We start from the raw sequence: 22,772 nt of genomic DNA, 5'->3' as shown, positions 1-22,772 counted from the left end.
AATACGGCATAATTTTAGGAAGAGGATTAGTGACCATGCGCATCAACTCTCCTACAATGAGAACTGCATTGTTAGTTTGTTACATCGTCGCGCCCAGCTGCACCTGATGATAAGCATGTGTCACTACTTCACTACTGCATCAGCTCTCTCGCGGTTCCAAGTCAAGAGACATGTGGCTCCAAAACGTCGACTTCGAGTTCAACGACTAGACGTGCATATGCACCTACTCGCCATACCAGGATAGTCGACTCAGGACACGCAAATTCAATCCCTACAAGACTATACTAACGGCATCTGCCAGCAGTTTCTTTGCAAGTAGCCCCGATTTGTACTTGTTTTGGTTAAAAGTATCTTTCGTAAGTGTTGGTAGATAGGTTGTTGGTAATTTGGCCAAAAGTGAAGAAGTCAGAAGCACACAAAGTTTACTGGAATTTTTTTTGACAAATTAGAGAAAGAAAAATATCTCCAATGTCATGAAACATAAGGGGATCTTTTTTCCTAACCCAACCATTTTTTTAATTTAACCAAATTTATACAAAAGAGTATTAACATCTACTGCATCAAAGAAGTAAGCTTTAAAAATACTTTTTTATAGATCTGATTATGCTAGCTCATTCGATGATATTATTATTATTATTATTATTATTATTATTATTATTATTATTATTATTATCATTATGAGCGGTCACTAAAAGTTGTTTAACTTAGAGTAAACTCATAATAATCTCATATATTTCAGGATGTGTAAATACTAAGAAGTGCTTAAATTGTTGGCCACTCATACAATAATCCAAAGTGTTGGATTAATACTAATTGCATAGTTTGCTAGTAAATTATGAGATGAATCTAATGAGCCTAATTAGGCTATGATTAGACATTAAATTTCTACAATAAAGCTACAGTAAACATGTGCTATTGATGGATTAATCAGTCTTAATAAATTTATCTCGTAGTTCACGGACGAGTTCTATAATTAATTTTGTGATTAGTCTATGTTTAATACTTTAAATATAAAAAAAAATCTTTTCAAAAACTTTACATAAAGCAGCTAAACAAGACCTCAATTACAAGTAGGCGAGTCAAAAAAGATCTCGAGGCTGCTTGCAAGCTGGCTATAGACTTAGCGAGGTCAAAAAGAAAGGATCCCATTGCCGTTTCCACCCAACTTCATGCATGGCTAGTCCACACACTCGTAACATCTACCAATAATGCAGCAGCCTCTCTCTATATAACTTGCCTGGATGTTGCAAGCCATTACGTACACTTGTGTCTCCACACACACTTGGGAACCATCCCGGTGACCTTCTCTCATCATGACGATCGCCTTCGCCGTGCGCCGGCGCGATCCGGAGCTCGTCGGCCCGGCGAGGAAGACGCCGCGCGAGACCAAGCGCCTGTCCGACATCGAGGACCAGGTTGGGCTGCGCTGGCACGTGCCGTTCGTCCTCTTCTACCGCGGCCGCGGCCGCGGCGGCGACCCGGCTGCCGCCGTCCGCCGCGCGCTCGGCGAGGCGCTGGTGCCGTACTACCCGCTCGCCGGGAGGCTGCGGGAGGTGGACGGGCAGAAGCTGGTCGTCGACTGCACCGGCGAGGGCGTGCTGTTCGTGGAGGCCGACGCCGACGTGCGGCTCGCGGAGCTCGAGGCCGCCGGGCTGACGCCGCCGTTCCCGTGCATGGACCAGCTGCTCTTCGACATCAAGGGCTCCGGCGGCGTGCTCAACTGCCCATTGCTGCTCATCCAGGTACACATGATACTCTTCATGTATACTTGTCACCATGATCTCTCATTTCATGGGCTATTAGGCTAAGCATATTGTGCGTTGTATCCCTAGGTGACCAGGCTGCGATGCGGCGGCTTCGTCTTCGCGCTGCGCCTGAACCACACCATGTGCGACGCCGTGGGCATCGTCCAGTTCATGTCCGCTGTCGGCGAGCTCGCCCGCGGCCTGCCGGCTCCGACCGTCGCGCCCGTGTGGTCCCGCGAGACCCTCGACGCCCGCAGCCCACCAAGGCCGTCGTTCCCTCACCACGAGTACGACCCGGTGCCGCCGACGCCATTCCCCCCGCCGGGCGACATGGTCATGAGGACCTTCACCTTCAGCCCTGCCGACGTCGCGGCGATCAAGAAGGGCCTGCCGGTGCAGCGGGGAGAAAAGAAGGCCACGACCTTCGAGGCGCTCGCGGCGCTCATCTGGCGCGCCCGCACGGCCGCGCTGGAGATCCCGGCCGGCGAGGACGCGCGCCTGGTCGTCGCGGCGGGTGTCAGGGGCCTGCGCGACCTGGGCCTGCCCGCCGGCTACTACGGGAACGCGTGCGTGTACCCGTCGGCGGTGTCCGCCGCCGGCGCGCTGCTGGGCGGCCCGCTGGGCGACGCGGTGGCGCTGGTACGGGCGGCGAAGGAGGCGGCGGCGAGCGCCGAGTTCGTGCGGTCCACGGCTGACCTGATGGCGCTGCGCGAGCGGCCGTCGCTGGCGCTGGAGAACATGTTCATCTTGTCGGACAACCGACACGCGGGGTTCCGCCGCGTCGACCTGGGATGGGGCGAGCCGGTGTACGGCGGCCCCGCGGGCGCGCTGTTCGTGCTCAGTTTCATCGTCGCCGTTAGGAACGGCGACGGGGAGGACTCCATCGCCGTGCCCGTCGCGCTGCCGCGGCAAGCCATGGCCCGGTTCGTGTCCGAGGTCGACATGCTGCTGAAGAGTTACTAGTGCCGGCGTTCAGCCATGTTTTGGTGTACGTGTTTCAGTGTTTGGACTGTCTGTGGTGCAATGCAAGGCCCTAGAAGCAGAGGTGCTAATGGTTTGAAGTCCAAACCAAAACCGCACCGAATTAATTACAGTTGTCCTCAGCAAGCAGACCCCACCAAACCAGTCCGCTTGTGTGAAAAACCAAACCAAACTAAACTGCCGATAACAAAAACCAAAGTGGATCCAAATCTTGATGTGCGCTGTGACTCTCCTACCAATTCTAGACTTCTAGGCTTGATCAACGCACTAAGACAAGACACTACCGATGCTGCTGGAGCTCGAGACGAGACACTACTGGCGCGCGACAGCCAGGATCCTCGGCGGCGGCCCCTCGCCACCTTGGTGAGTCTCGCTGGATGGAACCGAGCAGAACCAATCCATTCTAAATATTAACCCCAACCAAACCAGCCCACAAGCTCTCTCAACCCATTTAGCACCAAACCAAATTAACCCAAACGAAAAACCAAACCATAATACCCGGTTTGACTCCAAACCATTACCACCTTTACCTAGAAGGAAGCCTTATTAGCTTGGATGTCTTAGCAAGTGCAAATTTATGAAAATAATGAGTGCTAAATCTTAAAATGGTCATGCATGGTAAATTGGTAATCTGCCCATTGCCACTGCTCCCCCAAAAAAAAAACGTCTACATCATTTGCCTTTGAGCTTGAGCCTCAACTTGAGTTGAAGTATTTTAACGGCCATATATCCTTTTCATCCTCTATTGAGTTAGTTAATGCATGAACTGTACAGATAGATAAATGTTATTGTGCCTACATCAGCGCATCCATAGTCTTTAGTTTTTATAAAAAAAAATAACTTGTCTCATTCGGAATTGTCTCACTTAAATGTCTATTTCTACGTTTAAGTTGAGTAACTACTAACTAGTCAATGGTAGTTGGTATCTTATCAGCCTATTAGGCATCTAATACTAGTCAATGGTAGGAATCCGTACTTTTCAGCCGAGGAAACAGAGCAGTTTGGTGGCTAACAGTGTGGATTTTGTTGGTCACTGACTGGAATCTTGTACAACAGATACCTTAAGTTGACAATAACCTACTGATGGTGAGGGACGACGGCTTGGCGGCGGCGGCGGCGGCGCGAGCGCATGACGACGCTTGGAGGCGCGGAACAATGGCGCTCGACGGCGACAAAGGCCGTGTTTGGTTGACACTACGAAAAAATTTTCACAAAAAGACGAATGCATGCATGGAGTATTAAACGAAGTTTATTTGCGAAACCTTTTTACGGATGGGTGTAACTTTTCGAGACGAATCTAATGACGGTAATTAATACATGATTTGCTACAGTGATACTATAGTAATTATCCTCTAATTGTGCGGTCGAAGACCTTATTAGATTGGTCTCGCGAATTTACCAGGGGTCCTGCAGGTGGTTTTGTAATTAGACTTCATTTAATACTCTAAATTAGTGGTTAAAGGGCCAAAAAGTTTTCGCGAAATTTTTTCAGCCCTAACCAAACACGGCCAAAGGGAGGGAGTGCGGGCGGGGTGGGGGTGGGGGGGGGGGTATGGTGAGGTGTATAATTGTCGAGCGAGGCCGATGGATAGCTAGTAGGATAGATTAGTGAGGAGGATGCAAAGACGGTTGAATCCAATTTTTTTGTGAAATTTCTTTTTTTTACTAACTCATTAAAGATACATATGCTCTTGAATAAAGGAAAAGTAAATAGGTGATGGGATCGGAGCAAAATGGACTTTTTCCTTGGCAACATGACTGAAGAGTCTTTCCATGTCTCCATCTGACGGCGCCAAATGATGACTTCCTTTGCAAGTGTTCCCACTGGCCACTGCAGTGGCGTAACAAGCTGTAGCCGTTGCTCTGACTCTTAGCCAAGTCACCAACGTTGACTAACGGCGTGGTCAGCGGGCCATCACGTGCAGCTACCGCCGTTGCATACATGCATCTACATGCTGGCCGAAAATGGACCGAATTGAAATTTTGTTCTTAACATCTTCTTGACCGTGGAATTGTATTCTGGAGATCCGGAGGTCAGCAGCTGCAAAGCGAAGTCATCAATCGGCGGCTTGGCGCTACAATGTCAGCATCTTCATCACGTGAACGTTTGAAATGACTTCATTTTTAACTAAAATTTCAATGGCATTCAGAAAATTAACTCAATTAACTATTTAGCCTACTGACATAAATCTACCACATATGAACTGCTTCAACCGTATACATTAGGGTGGCCCTAAGAGGAACTAATGCGGGCAGAGAAATTAGAGTGTATCTGTGCTTTATAGACCTAGATTTATTATGTTTGCTTCAATTTTCAATTTTACTTTTATTATTTTCGTGGTGCAGACAAATAAGGATGAGATATACCTAACACGCCCGGTAAAAATAAGAGTTAATTTTACTTCCACAATATAAGGGCTGGATGTATAGTGTCGCTATAATAGTTGACGTGAGGCCCAATAGCAAATAAAAGAGATACTCCAAGTCCAACCGTACTGTCTCTCTCCCATAGACTACTTCCACAACAGGACAAGGTGGCTGGATGGAATATTTTATCTGCGATCGACTACTTTTTCACTACATCGTTATCGCCATAAAAATCACACTTGGATATAAAATATCTTCACAAATAAGAGAAAAAGTATGAATATACATTATGAAACGGAAACTCGTGAAGCCGACATTATTGAACTTGACCAGGTGCTAAACGAATACAAGGTCCAATAAATCCCTATGAGCTACCAATATAGCCGCACCAGTGCTGTCATGTGTTACGTTGCAGACACGAGCTGGAGCCCACTGGAGTTGCTTGTGCCGTACTACCCGCCTATCCTGTGCCACCTGCCTGGGAATCCCTTGTTCAAGTCACTGTGACTTGGCCATTCATATACCACGTCCGTGACCTAGTCAGGCCCACGTTTCAGTGAAAGTCAATTCTGACTTTAACCAATAAACCATTGGCCGTCTAATATTTGGATAACTTTGCCTGACTGGCTCGGCCCGCACAAGCCGCCAAGCGCAAACCAGAGAGAACTGGCACGGTGACATTTTTATTCCTGCTCTTATTTTGAGAGTATACACATGACACCCCATCTGCAGGGATTTTACAGTATTCTCTACACATCAGAACGGGCAGCGCTCGCTCAATCTCTAAACCTGAACAATTTGGTGTTCTAAATGAGGCACAGGCACGCATGGTGTCAGACTTGAGCGGGAGAGACCGCAAGTACCATATGACCGTGCATGGGGCGCTGCCGTGCCTACCAATCATCCTTCTCGCTTCTCGAATCACATGGGTCTATGTCCAGAGGTGAAATGCTGGAGGGTATGGGGGCGAGGGTTTCCTACCGTCTTACTTCTGCGAGGTGGGCATGGAGAGGGAGACGCGCTGCGCCGGCGACTCCTTCCACTGCTGCGTGATCGTCTTGATCTGGGTGAAGAACTGCACGCCGGCCTTGCCTGCCATCCCAAAGCCACGACGCATGTTAGTAGTTCTCGGACGCAATTGTTTCAGGTAGGGAAGGTTCATTCTGATGGCTATCGGGGAAGGATCAGGTGGCCTGGGGTCGAGAATGGCTTACCGTAGAAATTCAAATCTCCTGCGAAGGAAGCCTTGCTGCCTGTGAACGAGAAGAATGGCAGCGGTACTGGAATTGGGACATTGATTCCCACCTGAATTGAGATCATAAACATTATGAATAACACATGCATGAGTTGATTTGTATAGTACAAATTGAAGCTTCTGGTTGCTCACTCTTATCAAAATTCAGGAACCCTTTCTCATGTCATTATGCCTAAATTCAAATTAGCAGCCGCCTGTGGTTGTTCAAGTTCCCAGTGGGAAAACTAGAACTAGCCTTTTCTGGTTTGTTCCTTTTTTACGTATCATGTGCAAACTGCTAATAAACTCCATGAAAATGAGAGATGTTATGCAGTACCTGGCCAGCTTCAATGTCTGTCTGAAATTTCCTTGCTGAGATACCAGATGTTGTAAATATAGAAGCCCCATTGCCATACCTGACAGAGGGGGAGAATTATTCGCTGATTGCAACCAATGATCAGATTAATTCACAAGCACATAGGAGAAAAAATATTACTTGTTTCTATTTACAATTTGGATTGCATCATCTAGGCTCTCTGCCTGCAATTGCGAAAATAAGCTCAGTAGTTAGCACCACAACATAACCTTAGATGCTGAAAGTATAAAAAAAATGTTACTGTACCTTCATCAATAGAAGAACTGGACCAAAAATTTCCTCCTGTTTCAAAAAAGTTAGCAAGGTTCAATCAGAAATAATAATGCACATGCCATCTTTTGAATATTTCGGGAGGATTTGCATTGAAGTGCAAAATTTGACCAAACCACACAATATTTTCGTATCGTATGGTATTAAAAAAATACTCAAATTTAAATATCGTATCTACAGCTTTGAAACATGAATAAATGGATGATTCACGATTCAGTCAATGGTGACGAACATTAGTCCCCATACAAAATATTGTATTAAGCTGAACGCATCAGCATTATATTTTCCATAATGATTTAAAATGTGCATTTTGGATAAGAGATGTTTGATACTTCATAGTTCGTAACTAACAGTAACGGTTTTGTCATATATGTTCAAAAGTGTGCACTTCAATTTGAAACCAATCTACTACAGTGCACTCCATATTTTACATTTTATAAAACTCAGACAGAATGAACCTATAAATAGCTCTGCTTCTGCATGATACCAACAATGCCACCATGCTTTCAATCACTTTGAACATCAGAAATTGAGATGCACTATTAAATTTGATAAGATTTCCTGAAAACTACCTTGTAACACTCCATGTCATTTTTAACATCAGCCAGAAGGGTCGGACCAACAAAATTGCCATCCTCAAAGTGCGGAACCTGCACATTTCACAGATTTCAGGACCGGTGGCAACAATCGCTGTGTTCGCTTGGCTGTGGCTGATGGCTGGTGCTGATTTGTTATGAGAGAACAGTACTGCTGACTGGCTGATAGCTGGTGGCTGGTGCTGATTTAGTATGAGAGAACAGTAGTGTTGGCTGGTTGGCTGAGAAACCAAGTGAACACAACGAATATATAGTAGAACTACAGGTAGGCAAATAAATAAGTGAAGTATTGAAATTACCACAATATCCCTCCCGTCAAGCAAAAGACGTGCACCACTGTCAACACCATTTTGGACTAATTTGCAGATACGGTCCTTCGCCTGATTACAGTAAAATGTTAGGAGAGAACCATGAATAATGAGAAGAGATAAAGGGCCTTAATTACCAAACTAGAAACTCTTATGAGTATTAAAGTAAGACTGTAAGACAAAAGATCATCCAATTTAAAAATATATGGGCACCGTTAGAAAACAAGTGTCTGCAATCATGATATGACTATATGAATGCCATGCTGCTACTTTTAAAGCCAAACCCCCAAAGCAAGTTAATATGAGAAAAGGGCATTACTATGCTTCAGTAGTTCATCATTACTTGCAAGACTGAAGCAATTCGCATATGGTAGAATGCCCAAAAATCATTCTTTTGTCCTAAATCCTGGGCTAAATTGGTGTTAGAAATCAACATTGACAAAAGCTACCTCATAAACTGAAACCGTAATTCGAATAACAAAAGTAATTAAGTACTCTAAAACCACACCTGTCTGCTGATCACTGGACCAAGGTCTGCATCATTAACCATTCCTGAATTAACAACGAGGCCACTTGCACGTTTCACAAGTTCATCCTCCCTATAAGAATATTATAGTAAGCATGCCACCTAAAAAGTTGACAAAAGGCATATTCTGAAGAAAAAATTGTATTCAAATAGGGCATACTGTACCATGATTCTGAACCTCCAACAAAAACAGCAGTGCTCAATGCCATGCACCTCTGCCCTGCTGCACCAAACCCAGCAGCTATAAGGGCATTCAGTGTGGCATCTCTGTCAGCATCAGGAAGTATAATTGCATGATTCTTTGCTCCCATGTTGCACTACAAAGAAAAAGAAACTTGTGTTGAAAATTATGCTGCTTATACAACACAAAGGGCACAAAATAAAATTTGTTCGGCTGAGAGTCCCAAAGAGATGAAAATTCACCTGAACACGCTTGCCTGTTGCAGATGCTCTAGAATATATATGCATACCAGCCTGAGACAGAGAGATAAATATCATTTTCCAATGTAACATGTGCTTGTAAATCTAATGTAAAAAAGTTACAGCTAGAAGTTCATAAATGCATCTCTATAATTAACACCATAACACCACATTCGCATGTTATCAACATGAATACAACAACAGCAAGAGCTGCGTGAATGCATATTTTTAGTGCATTTTTGTAAATTTAGAATGGATAAGATGCACCACGATCAAAACTGATCAGATTCATAAACACTATGATTAACATATTATTCAAAAGATCTGACATGTGTATATGTGTCTGTGTAAGCATCTAGACCCTCTAGGTATGTTTCGGTGATTAATGACAACCATTATTGTGACTAATGAGTTTGTGCAGCTTAATGAAACATTATCGCTCATTTGGTCATATGTCAAAGAGGCCCCTAAATTTCGTTATTCAAAAAGGCGATTTCGGTATTCAACTCAAATATATAACAAGACTAAGGATCTTTCTAGTCCTAAGTGTCGCAAGGTTGAGAAAGACACTTAGATTAGTATAGGTTTTATAGTTTTGTAGAGGTCGCACTATTAAGAGGGGTTAAGGCCAAGTAACTTGAGCATGGACATGGTCAATCAAAAATGAATGCACACTATGGTCACTCAGGTTATTAGAAGTTCAAATAAGTGGTTCTCAACTTATATCTCAAGAATATTTGGATTCCATTCAAGACTCAAATCAGAAAAGACAAAATCAGAAAAAGTCTATACACCGGTTTAACCGACGACTCAACTTTTCTATACGTCGGTTAAACGCAGTTAACAGAGTCTGAACAGATTCTATACACCGGTTAAACCGACGATGTTTGAAATTAACGTCGGTGCATTAGTCCAGAGTTGGTTTTTCCAGGGTGTTTCAAGTTCTATACACCGGTTAAACCGACGATGTTTGAAATCAAACGTCGGTGCAATTGACCAGTGAGATGGTTTTTCCAGGGATTTCAGAAGTTGTACTCACCGGTTAAACCGACGATGGATTTGAGTTAACGTCGGTGCAGTTGTCCAGAGGGTTGGTTTTTTAGTTGATCAGTGGACAACTACACTCACCGGTTAAACCGATGATACGTCGGTTAATCTGCCCAAGTTGTAACGGCTAGTTTTCCAAATGGGCAGTTTGTATTCATCGGTTAAACCAATGCTGGCTATTGGAGGTTCGTCGGATTAACCGGCGCTAAGCAGTTTTCTGGCAGCTTTTCTCCAACGGCTCTATTTGTGTGAGCTGCCTATATATATCCCTCCAATGGATCATTTTGAACTCTCTTAACACCAGGCAACATTCATACACTCATATATTGTTGAGAGCCACCTTGAGCTTCATCTTCCACACATTTGTTCATTCAATCATTCAAGAAGCAAGACTAAGGACTTGAGTAGAGAGAAGCTTGTGTGCATCCGTTCTTGGTGATCGGTTCTTACTCAAGTGAAGGCCCTAGCTTGTTACTCTTGGTGATTGGCAACACCTAGGCGATCTTGGTGATTGAAGGTGTTTCTTCCGGAGCTTGCCAAAGATTGTGAGAGCCCGAAGAAGTTTGTACGTGGTTTGAGCTCCACCACGCCGGGATGGTGAACGGAGACTCTTAGTGAGCGCCCACGTCTCGGTGACAAGGGAGGTGACAAAACTCTTAGTGAGTGTCACAACGTGGATTAGGGGTGTGTGCCAACGCATCGACACCACGGGAAAAAATCCGATTGTCTCTTGCCCACTCTTTCATTTCAAGCACTTACTTTCATGCAATTATTCATGTGCTTGACCTTAGAGATCATAACTTAGCTCTACCTTGCTTAGTTTCATTTCTTGTTGTATCTTTGATAGCTTGTGTAGTTTGCTTAGTTAGCCGGTTGGTGAATTGAGTCTTACTAGCATTGCATAGGTTAAGGTTGTTTTAATTGTTTTAGAAATTTGAAAAAGGCCCAATTCACCTTCCCTCTTGGTCCATCGATCCTTACAATCTGGGATATCCCTTTGTTTGAACAAGGATTAGTAAGTTAATGACTTCAAAAGGTGAATGAAAAATGTTGCAGACAGGACCTATTTGTAAGTATTGTGCGGGTATACAATACAGCATATTGGAAACATCGTGCCACAGATAGATAAACAGAAAGGATACTGGATTCACTTACTGTATTGGAACCAACAAAGGATACAGCCTTAATATCCTCATCATCACAAATATTGTTGACAACATCCTGCATCAGCAAGTAATGCAATTGGAACCAAACAATGTAACAGGTATTGAGGTCAGCAGAACAGATTCATGAATTTTCTTTCCGGAAAAGAGAAAAACAAAGAAGAGATCGAACAATTCTACAGAGTAAATAAGGCAGCATTGCCCCCAACAAACACCAGTTGTCAAGTGTACTCTAGCAACACTAGAAGTACATGACAACAGGGAAACAAGTTATCATAACATAGTACCAGCTGAAAATTTGAAAAGGCAGCTAGGAATACCATACGTGGGTACCATGGACAATGTTCAAAACACCCTTAGGTAAACCAGCCTCCATTGCTAGCTCTGCAAGCATCATAGCAGCCCCTGAAGTAGTAACAAGAAACAGTGAGGTATAGCATCAGATTTCCAAATTGGTCAAACATAAAGCATGACTTTGTATGGTATTTTTTAGGAGTATACCAATTCCATTCCATTAAGAACATAGATGCCACAACTCAGAGTAACTAATGGAAACATTGAATCTGGGTGTACTTGTATCCATATCCCTTACAATACAAAAATAATATATTTCTCTTAAAGTATGTAGTATGTACACTATGAGCACATTTGTCCTAGTAGCTTTAAAAAAATGCAGCTTAGTTACCAATCTGTAATGGTAGGTGGTAGCTAATAAAGTGGCAATACAACCATGTAAAACAAATTAGTTCATGGATATCATTGTGGTAACAAAGTTAGTCAAGGAATTGGCCAGTTGGCTAGGCAATGAGGGGTGCAGGCTACTAGAGTTTGAGTGGTGGAGCTATTTGCTATCTGCCTTAAATAGATGCTGGGACTAGTTGAACAGAAATTCATGTTTTATTAAACAAAGTTAGATAAAGTTTGATGATAAAGTAAATCACCTGGGTCCTTTTCTGATGGCTTCAGGACAAAAGTATTGCCACATGTTACTGCTATGGGAAACATCTGCAGCCATTGGAGGGAAGAAATTTTTAAGATGACCAAACCTATTCTCTTGACTAAAATTATTCCAATAGAGAATACCAACATAAACAGTGACAATTATCTGAAATAGTGTAACCATGAAAAAGCATAGGTCACATCCTGTAAATTGAAGTCAGAATGCTAGGTGTACAGCAATCACATGATACAATCAATCGTTGGTGTCAGTTTTCTATTATGATTAAGAAAAACAAAGAGGAAAAGGTTAAGTTAGACGTACCCATAGGGGAATCATAGCAGGAAAATTAAACGGGCATATCCCAGCACACACGCCAAGTGGCTCCCTAATGCTGAAAGTATCAATCCCATTAGAAACATTTGATACATATTCACCCATTTGCAAAGTCCCCATTCCACAAGCATGCTCCACCACCTCTACAAGATAGGAGTTTAAAATCAAAATCATAAAACCCGTGTGATAAATGGCCAACACAAGAAAGAGTCCTCTGAAAGAAAAGGGTCGCTAATTCAAACATGTAAGCATATTACAACTGACAAATCAGCAGTAACGGTGACTTTCTAGGCCATCTGGGGTTTTTGGGCAATATGAGACAACATTTGATATTGCATAGATAATTAAAAACCTTTGTAAGCAAGATTTTCAGGGCACTTGTTTTTAGTTGCAGGTCGAAATTTATTCTAAGATGTATTATGCATTTCTTATGATACTAAGGTCCGTGAATTTAGGAGGCAAAAAACTTCTATGTCAAGATATTCAGTTTATGGTAACACAGAGAAATTTTAGATAGTCAACGTATCAACATTCCAATGATCTGAAAACCAACCTAGACCCCGGAAAACATCACCCCAAGCATCTTTCAGTGTCTTCCCCTGCTCCGTCGTAATGTTCTCTGCAAGCTTGTCCTGTGCTCAGGAGGCAACGACAGTCACCAAAACAACGACCTGACAGCATCAAAATGTCGCAACAAGGACGTCAAATCAAGCAAAGAGTCACCATGTTTGCCCGGATGAGCTCCTGGAACTTGAACATGACGCACTGGCGCGTGGTGACGGGCGTGCCCCGCCACCCGGGAAAGGCAGTCCGGGCGGCGTCCACGGCGGCCCTGAACTCGTCGGCGGTCGTGAGCGGGATCCGCGACACCACCTCCTGCGTCGCCTGCGACAGCCCCGACACCCAAATGGGCGCGTCACACACCCACAGCCCCCGAAATCGGTCGGCCCGAAACCAGAATCGATTCGGAGGGAAGGAAAGCGGGGGCTTACGGGGTTGGTGACGTCGACGTGCTCGTCGGCGCGCGACTCGACGAATTCGCCGCCGATGAGGAGGCGCACCCTTGGCTGCGAGGGGTCGAGGAGCGGGGCTCCGAGGTAAGTCGCGACGGATTAACGAGACAGCGGTGGCCGCCGCAACCGCAGCGGCGCGCAATCGCAGAGGGATACGAAGGGACCGGGGGGTAAGGGGCGGCAGTTGGCGCGTACCGGGGACGAGGCGGAGCCGTTGGAGAGCCACGGGGCGGCGGCGGTGGAGAGCGGGACGGACGCGGCCATCGCCGGGGACCGGCGGAGCCCGGAGGCTGCGCGCGGAAGGAGGAGGGGTCAGTCTCGGTCAGCCCGTCGGGGAAGGGAACGCGCGGGCGCGACGGCGCAGGGATGCGCGCGTACCTGAGCGGGAGAGAGCCGCGCGGAGCATGGGGTCCGATCGGCGCCGGCGCCGGCGCCGGCGGCCGCGCCTTCTCTTCCGGATTGGGGCGCGGGGAGGCGTCGGAGGCTGGGTGGTGAGTCAGTCGGAGTGGTTTGCTGGACTCGGACTGGTTGGTGGGCTGATGGGTGTCGCGCCTGGGATTTTGTATAGCGGCGGCGCCGGCGGCTGCGGGACCCGCCGAGCAGTGAGAGAGGGGGGGAGAGATGGATTAGGATCGGTGGGGCGCGCGTGACGGCGGCTAGTGTGCCGTGCGTCAGCCGGTGTCGTGCGTGCCGGCTACACCTTGTCTGTCTCCCCTGCGTGTCCCCATCCGTATCTCCGCACACGTGGAGGCCAACTATTGGCTTCCATCCACAAGCTGGGCCATCAAATTTCTCCGTCCCCAGCCGAACGTTACAGAGGCAGCTAGGAGTTTCGTTCTTACAAGGGGATCTCAAGTTTGGCAGCTTGGAGTTTGATTTCGAGGTTTTCTGGATTCGAGTTGGTGATGAAGGACAGCTTCTTGAAGGTTGCTGCTGCGAGCAATGGTTTAGCCTTCATGGAACTGACGGCTCCGTTTTCTCCTTTTTTTTAAGGTAAATATATTGATTTTAGCGTATTACACCGGCCATTTCACAAACAGGACAGAAAAAAAAAATTATAAAAAAGTCAAAAACTCCTGTTCATTTTTCTCGAAGCTTTCAGAAATCCGTTCGTCACCGCGCTGAAACCATTTCTCAATCGTCGTCGGGCACTAGAGCCAATCTCCACAAAGTGGAGGTCGCAGAGGAGAGCTTACTTCTAGGCGAATCAGCCGAGTATACTGCCTCCCAGGCGCATCGGCTAACTCCCGTATCCACGACGCATCCTTCGATTCCACCGCCGGCAATCCGAGCAAAGCTCAGATTTTCACCAAAGATCATCTTTTTCGAGATTAACAAGGTCAACAACATCATCACCTGAATAAGACGACGATGCGCCGGCCCTCGACTCCTGGACAGGTCTCCCCAGCCTCTCCGTTGACGTCGGAGTAGATCGCCATCGGAGAACGGAAGAAGCTGGGAGAAATTATTCCGCTACGCCGCCGTCGCTTTCGAATCGCCGGCGTCGTCAGGAAAAGCAAGCTGTAGAGGAGCCACATTCCTCCGGCAAAACCTAACTCCACCGCCGAACATCGACGACGAGCAAATCTTAGACCTAGGTGGACTCGACTAAGACCCTACGAAAACAGATGATCTGTTAGAAACGGACCCCGCTCTTGTCACCACCGACAACGAGGTCGAAGGCGAGGTAACGGGGCCGCAAACGGTGGCGTCGCCCCTAGGCTCCTTTCTTTCGCGAGGAGAAAGAGACGCCTTACGGCTCCGTTTTCTCCTTGTGTCTTGAGTAGGGCTGTGGACAGAGAAATTCGATGGCCCAGCTTGTGAAGAGGAGCGAATGGTTGGCCTCCACGTGTGCAGGGATACGGATGGGGACACGCAGGGGAGACAGGCAAGCCGCAGCCGCCTATCGGAAATTCAGAATCAGCCAGTGCGGACTGACGTGGCCGGGTGAAAAAAAAATGATTTTTTTTCTCCCAGGAACGCATGGGACACTTTGGGCGGTAAAAATAATCAGGCAAGCTAAGACAACTGTCCTAAAATATAACAATTTGTAGACTTGATCAAAATTAAATATTTTTATCTTTAACTAATAGTATGTTTAAAAATAATTATTTTAGAAAAATTACATACAATAGCTGGTTTCATTATGAATGAAATAAAATCACTTTGTGTCATTAATTTTTATAATTTCCCTACCATCTATAGTTAAAGTTTAAAAGATTTGTTTTGCAAAAGGCTAAAAATAGCTATATTTTGGAACGGAGGTAGTGTAAACAACTCGATGATGATGCTGGCAAAGAGCATAGTAACTCTAAGAAATAGCATGTATCCATACATCTTCCCATGCATGCTAGAGTACTAAACATTGTGTCACTGAAACAAGTACATGAAAGATTGTAGCGAAAATATATGTGAAATCATCTGTGTGCATAAAAAGATTATCACTTGGATTTTTTTCTCACATTAGTTTGTACAAGGATCAGAGTGAGACAATGACAATTATTCACTCTTGCTTATTCCTCTGGTCATAAAATTTGATTCACTAAAAGTGAGAATAACTAGCAAATATTGTTGTGAATACATCTACCGTTGATGAAGCGGTGACCGGCGATGGTGCGAAAAAACAGATAGGAGGAGGTCGATGCCAACATCCCACAAGCTATGCTAGTTTCAACTCTTTCGAATGGTGCGGATAAGGGTTTTTAGAATGGAATGGACAAATAAAAGATAAAATTAGCTATGGGAGTTAGGTATAACAATAGCAAAGAAGGTTAGAAGTTTACTCCGAGAAGTGAAACAAATACTTAGACCGAAGCAGAGACCTGCTACTGCTAGCTTACAAGAAACCATGGCCCACACCGTCCCTTTCACCGATTCTTTACAGTGCACCGTCCCCATAGAGTTTTTTTTTTTTGCGACTACCGTCCCCATAGAGTTGTGTGTGCAGGTTGCACTGAAACAAACTGCCAACCATTTCTCTTTTCTTTTTTTTTTGATGCCAACCATTTCATTTCCAAAATGCAGCTCCAAGATTCCTCCAACCCCCACTCAAAATGTACACCAGCAACCCAAGGAACTCACTACTCTTCATCACAGTGTTAACACAGGCAATCAGACCGACCGCGTCATTTGTCAGTTAGCAGGTGCGTGCCAAGCTCCGAGCCTCCGAGGAGAAGCAGCGCGCTAGCCCTGCGCGGCGATCCTGACGTTGAGCCTCCGGAGCCAGACCGAGTGCAGGATCATGTGGAACGCGTCGTACCGCCGCGGCGCGCCGCCGTGCACCATGAAGTGCCGCCGCACCGCCCGCACCCGCCGCTGCATCCGGATGTACTGCCGCGGCGACACGGCGGCGAGCACCTCCCGGAGCCGCGGGATGTCGGCGGCGCGGAGCCGCACGGCGAACGCGTCCCAGTTGAGCACGTCCGCGAACGGCAGCGCGTACTCGCCGTCGTCCACCACGACGGGCACGCACTCCAGGTAGATGGCCTCCGCCAGCCGCGGCGACGCCACCTCGTACCCGCCGGGGCACAGGCAGAAGCGGCTCCGCCGCATCATGTCCGAGTACGACACGCCGCGGGGCAGGTACTCGCTCACCTGCACGTCGGGTTCCCCCTTCCCCTTCCAGTGCGCCAGCAGCGCCGGCCGGACGGGCCCGTGGTTGCCGCCGGCGAAGAAGGCCAGGATCGGGCGGCGCGACGCCGAGGGGCCGCCCACCTGCCGGTCCACGACGTCGCTGCGGAGGTTGATCTCCGGCAGGGACACGTCCTTGGCCGGGTTGAAGCCCTCCGACGTGTTGGCGTTGCACAGCACCCGGATGGAGTTGCCGAAGAGGTGGCCGTTCGCCGACGACACGTACGGCCCCTGACACAAAATTACGAGAATTCGTAGAGTTCAGCTGAAATTTCCTCAAACGGCAACTCAATGATCTACAATTTGCATACAAAACTTAAATCATAGTAGCAAAAATTACCCAGTCATGGCAGGAGAGCATGAAGTGGTCGGCGCCGAGGCTGCGGTTCCAGTACGGGTACTTGGTGGAGAGCACGCCGATGTAGTCGGAGATGGTGCGCTTGAGCGGACCCATGTCGTGCGAGTTGGGCTCGTAGATCATCTTCACCATCTTGACGACGCTGAAGGGGAGGAAGAAGGCGTGGGCGCGGTCCGGGTCCCTGGTCCGCAGCCGGCTCTCCATCTCCATGGAGTAGATGAACCTGCCCTCCGTCGAGTATATGCTGCGGCACGGCCCGTCGTGGAACACCGGCGGCTCGCCTTCCTCGTACACGTACACCTTGAACAGCTTCTCCATTTCCAGGTAGCTCCTGCATGACAGAAAAGAAAGTTCAGAAAATTCAGAACCAGTGTCCAGAAAATTCACAGTCACTGGCACTGCATGAACAATCAGGTATTTATTCTTTAATAACTACAATTAAGTTTCAGCTGGAGAATCTATATATCCTATATAGATGGAACCCACTAAACATCATTAACTCTGATTTTGCTGCAACCACATAAAGCCACATCATCATTTAAATCTAAACCGTTAGATTTCTCAAACCTCATATCATCCATATTGTTTTAACCATCCGATTGTTTTCTTAGCCCCTTTCTTTACTCAGCACCTTTGGCAGATTAAGAGCCTCCCCTCTTCTTTACTCAGCATATTGGCAGATCAAGAGACCACCACAGCTAATGGCACTAATGGCATTAGTACTCCATCAATCATCCACGTTCCCACTCCTTCGTGCCTTGACGTGCTCCTATCTACCAACAATTAAAGGGGAACAAAATGCTCTCCTTCCCACTAACGTCATTTGCCCCTTGGGCGTGCCTTTCATGGACAACGAATCAAATAGTCAGCCACCACGTCTCTCCAACTTCTCATCCATTCCAATTTTCAGTAAAGCCACAGATTGCAGCTACTAAGAATCATAGTAGTATATAATTACCGATGTGTTTCTCTATTCTCCTAGCACATGCATCTAAGATCAACCTCTGGACCCTTTCATCACTCCCCAGTTCTCCAATGGCCTTGATGATAGGATTCATGTATGCTCTCTTGGTCGATTCAGCAGGCGTGCAGGAGCAACAAGTTTCCTGCCATGGCCACATCACAACATACTCGATCTACCGCATTGATGTTGTTCCTTATATACCCAGGTTATCCATCTAAATATTCCAACGACAATTCCTTCCAATGTATGTAGTTCTTCATCTATTCTTATTGTAATTTTAGTAGGGAAATTTTTTTAATCATCTGATGACCCTCCTTATGTTGATGCAGCTAGATAAAAAAAACCATTGTTTGCCTGAAATTCTTATTTTCTAAATTGGCAAGTTGTATCTCTAGAGCACGAGAACCAGCTCTCTTTTTCAGAAGGTAGCATTACATAAAGTTAGGAATTTCATATATAAAGTTAGGAATTTCATATGCTAGCATTTAATTGACCTTTTACTTATTTTTTTCTTTACATCCAGTGTCTAATTTATTAGCATGCCTCTCTGAAGTGACCAACTTTAAGGTTTCACCTGAGTTCCAATTATTTTGTCACTGATTTTCTTTCTATGTTCAACATAGTACTAAAGAGATTCATCTTTCACTTCTTGACATGTATGCATGGCCCTCTTTATATCTGTGTACTCACTCAACAATTGTTCCAGCATTTTTTGATATGATCCAAATATTCCCGCAGCAACGCGCGGGGAATTCATCTAGTTATGTATGTACCTGTGAAACGCATATGCATTCCTGTAGATCGGCCCCATCGGCACATAATCTTTGTCGGACAACGGAGGCCTCTTGTCTTTGTTCTTGATAGCTTCCATTATCGCCGACCGAGCTTTCGCCAGACCGAGTTCTAGTCGCTCCAATTTGACATCCCTTCTCCTCTGCACTTGGTGGATCACATCATCTGAATTCTCCTGCAACCCAAAATCGGATATAAGCAACTCATACTTACTGTTAACATGCTCCATTCAAAACGCCGTGAAAACAAAAAGTTCAGCATGCATGACCATTTTGGAAAACAGATCGTCCCTGCCTAAATCCTGAGGAAAGCTTGCAGAGGCTGCTGCATGGCGATACTCCAAATCAGATTTGATCACAAGTGGTGGACAGACTGTTTACTACAATTGTGGCAAAATGCAACTTCAGATGCTGCGCATCTGCAGCTAGCACCTGACAGTCTCTCGCAACCTTTGGCAGAAACATCTAAAGCTGACTTCCTTTCTCAGCAACGGACAGCAGAAGACAGTCGCAAATTCAGAAACCTGTTACGCAATTAGACCAGGTTGTTGGAAGCTGCCCATCCTAATTCATGAGCAGTTTCAATTGCACAAGCAAGCAACACATTGTACGAACTTAGCTACGCAGTGTTGCCATTCTCCAATTAATTGCGAGGTGCAAGCAGGTCTACATATTCTCCTGCCGTCCCCCGACGAGTCTGAAAGTTTTGGGTTGATCAGCCAAGACTTCGTAAACACACAAGCCAATTCATCGAAAGGAGGGATCTGCCTTTCCTTCTCCCGGGCATCTCCAACGCGAGTAATGGCACCGTCTATTTACGGTTTTTTCCAATAAACGAGACGTTTGAATCTCGCAACTCCTCCTGCCGTCGGCGGAATACTCGACGGCATGGGAGCGCGGACCGAGACGCTGCAGACGGCAGGAGACGCGTTGGAGGATGCTGTCGCCGGCATGGTTAGATCCGCTGCGGCGCACTTGCTGGCCCATTCGCGCGCTCCCACTCGCGCAGCAGCACACCTCGCCGGCCGCGGTCCCGCCCACTCCGGCCAGCGCCTGGCCGGCCATGGCGCCGCTAGCACCGGCGCACGCCTCGCGGCCACAGCCCCGCTAGCAGCTGCTCGCCTGCGTCGCGGCGATCCGACCGCCGCCCGCCTCGCCACACCACTGTCCACTGCTCATCGGCGCCACGTTGAGCTGGGCGCCACCCGCCTGCGCTGCGTCGACCTGCCCGCCGTGCCACACCGGCAGCCGTCGCTCGCCTGCCAGCCGTCGTCTCTCGTCTGCACCGTGAGTCCGTGAGATGCTGAGATGGATAGAGGAAAGAGAAGTGCGGTTGGAGAATGGATAGAGGAGAGAGACAGAGAGCAAGGAGAGTGCGGTACGGAGATTGGTTACAGGAGGGAGGCGGAGAGGAACTGAGAAGAGATAAGGTTGTGCATTTTTTATTTTTCATAATTTTTAATCATATAGATTATGGAAATGATGGTACGTAGGAACACAACAGTATGTAGGAATGCTATTCACGATTGATCCATAGGCTCTATGCAAAGTATTGAACAACCTAATAGACATTAGCTGTCTGCCGGTTGGAGGAGCTGTCTATTTAACCGCTTATATCGCAGAATCCCAAAACTTGTAGACAGCAACTGTCTGTGGGTTGGAGATGCCCTTAATTGTTGCTGGAAAGCCAAGAACACCTTGCCCCCTCCAAGGAAAAAAAAGATACATTTTGTTTATAGGACACGGAGGAAAGCCACGTGTCACTGACCGGGATGAGGTGTTTTTTTTCTATTGGGTAAATCCCCTGCAGGATTTGATCACTAATGCGCATCATCTCCACCGTTCAATCGATGATGAACGGCGCCACACAACACCAATAGTTATACCATCATTGAATTGTTGTCAGGAAATCTACTGATGAATTCGACGGTGATCCAAGTGAACTAAAAGTCCCATGATGGGAGTACTCCTACTACTGTGCCATAAATATCCACGTGCGCAAATTATTAGTGAATCTTGGCGTCCTTGTGAGGCCAGCAACAATAAAAGTTGCTTTGCAAGTTCAGTTCTGAACTTCTGATTCATGGGCTTCCTGAACGGAGATTTTGTAGTCTTAGATATTGCTCCATTTGTGTTTTTTTTGCACAATTTAATCAACTAAACACACTACTATACGTGCTAGTATCCAGCAAGCATGACATGGCCCAATTCTGAACCTGAATCAAATGGAAATTCACCCCCCCCCCCCCCCAAGAAAAAAAACAGTGCACTTCAAGAATGAATCCTACGAACTAACCAGAATTCGTTAAAATGAACGGAAGAAAATAAATGACACCATCAACTGGTAGCTGGGACTGCACATATACCGTCGCTGGAGCTGGAGCCGGAGCCAGTGCGGCCGGCGTCGGTTCCCGTTCCGTTGCGGTGGCCGGCGGCGTGACAGAGAGCTGAGGCGCGGCGTGGCCAGAGCTGGGGCTGATCAAGGACAGCAGGAGGTCGTCACCACCAACCTCCTGCAACTGCTCGTGCACCTCCTTGCCAGTGCTGTTCCTGCGGCCGCCATCCCCGCCGCCGTCGGAGTAGGAGCTGGAGGTGACCAGGAGGTGCTCAGCGGCACCGCCACCTCCGCTCGGCTGCAAGGAGGAGAAAGAAGCGATGGAGGAAGACGGAGACGAAGATGACGACGACGACAAGAACCAGCCGGAAGCTTGCGTCCTGGGGTCCAAGGCAGCGAGCGCCAAGAAGGTCACCGCCACAAGGCACGCCGCCACGGCGTAGGCGGCGGCGACCGCCCTGCCGTTGCCATGGCCGTGCAAGCACGGCACGCAAGGTGCCGCGGAAGACGCGGAGACGACGGAGGCTCGCATGTCTGGTTTGGCCAAGGTGTCAAGGCAAGGACGACGATGCCGCCATCACAAGCAAGCTAGCTGCTGTCCGGAGCTTCTCGCCGTGCCTTGCGAGGTGCGGTTGCATGCGCGCGGCGGCAAGCTTTGGACATGCTCATATGAGGAGGACGGTGGTGGCGGGTGGCTACGCCGCTCTTCTCCTGCGCGAGAGGAGGGCGGCGATGCTTGCCATGGTCAGGAAGAAAGGCATGTGTGCGCGCGTCGCGTTTGCTGATGGCGACGACGGAGGAGGAAAAGCAAGTACGAGTAGAAGGGGCGTGGGACCCACGAGATCGATGAGCACGGTATTTTAAGGACTATACTTTTGGCCAAATGACTAAATGAGCGGATATTGCAGTTGGGTTCCTTGGTTTCTCAGGTTTTCATTTCCGGTCCTTGGATTAATAAGTTCCTCTGCTTGGTGCTTTGCTTCAATTCAGATGAATTTATACATAACTGTGTACACGTCAAGTATACTGTAATAATGGTAAGTTATAAGAAAAGAAGGGAATATGTTATTAATAGCGTTATATATCAGATATGCTGCATTGAGCACTGCCTATATGCGTAGTATAGTACCTTGCTTTCTCGTCAAGGCGAGTGGTACGGAACATCGATTTCTAAAGCAGCACAAGACCTCAATTTCTAAAGAAGCCGTACAAAGCAAGCGGAATTTGAGACCTAAAGCTTGACAAATACTGCAAAAGAAATAATTGATATTTGGCCAAGGAGAGGAAGACTATATTCCTCTCGCACAAGAAAAAGAAAGAAAAATTGTATAGCAATTGAGCAGTTTTGTCGGAATCCTCGCATTTCGTTTGCTTT

General features: G+C 46.9%; 3 protein-coding genes across 3 annotated transcripts; 1 reads left to right on the top strand and 2 right to left on the bottom strand.

The window, feature by feature from the left end:
* Positions 1-1,281: 1,281 nt before the first annotated feature.
* Positions 1,282-2,831, top strand: LOC120658696 (benzyl alcohol O-benzoyltransferase-like). Its single transcript, XM_039936934.1, has 2 exons — positions 1,282-1,742; positions 1,833-2,831. Exons 1-2 carry the CDS (start codon positions 1,314-1,316, stop codon positions 2,706-2,708), a joined length of 1,305 nt encoding a protein of 434 aa, XP_039792868.1. The 5' UTR covers positions 1,282-1,313; the 3' UTR covers positions 2,709-2,831.
* A 2,910-nt stretch (positions 2,832-5,741) lies between these two features.
* On the bottom strand, positions 5,742-13,850 carry LOC120659591 (methylmalonate-semialdehyde dehydrogenase [acylating], mitochondrial-like). The gene is made up of 19 exons (XM_039937788.1): positions 13,698-13,850; positions 13,515-13,609; positions 13,299-13,373; positions 13,030-13,191; positions 12,860-12,938; positions 12,295-12,449; positions 11,975-12,038; positions 11,359-11,438; positions 11,026-11,091; positions 8,827-8,877; positions 8,569-8,720; positions 8,386-8,476; positions 7,869-7,949; positions 7,546-7,623; positions 6,950-6,985; positions 6,824-6,867; positions 6,665-6,743; positions 6,308-6,398; positions 5,742-6,185 (listed from the first exon to the last, which is right to left on the bottom strand). Exons 1-19 carry the CDS (start codon positions 13,723-13,725, stop codon positions 6,079-6,081), a joined length of 1,614 nt encoding a protein of 537 aa, XP_039793722.1. The 5' UTR covers positions 13,726-13,850; the 3' UTR covers positions 5,742-6,078.
* Positions 13,851-16,070: 2,220 nt separating this feature from the next.
* LOC120659590 (probable glycosyltransferase At5g03795) lies at positions 16,071-22,115 on the bottom strand. The gene is made up of 5 exons (XM_039937787.1): positions 21,429-22,115; positions 19,045-19,238; positions 17,290-17,638; positions 16,257-17,180; positions 16,071-16,223 (listed from the first exon to the last, which is right to left on the bottom strand). Exons 1-4 carry the CDS (start codon positions 21,927-21,929, stop codon positions 16,503-16,505), a joined length of 1,722 nt encoding a protein of 573 aa, XP_039793721.1. The 5' UTR covers positions 21,930-22,115; the 3' UTR covers positions 16,071-16,223; positions 16,257-16,502.
* Between the last annotated feature and the right edge of the window lie 657 nt (positions 22,116-22,772).

The sequence above is a fragment of the Panicum virgatum genome, chromosome 2N (genome assembly GCF_016808335.1).
Source record: "Panicum virgatum strain AP13 chromosome 2N, P.virgatum_v5, whole genome shotgun sequence".
NCBI classification, from domain to species: domain Eukaryota; kingdom Viridiplantae; phylum Streptophyta; class Magnoliopsida; order Poales; family Poaceae; genus Panicum; species Panicum virgatum.
The sequence above is the reverse complement of the archived record's forward strand: the minus strand, read 5'-3'. Positions and strand labels throughout refer to the sequence as shown.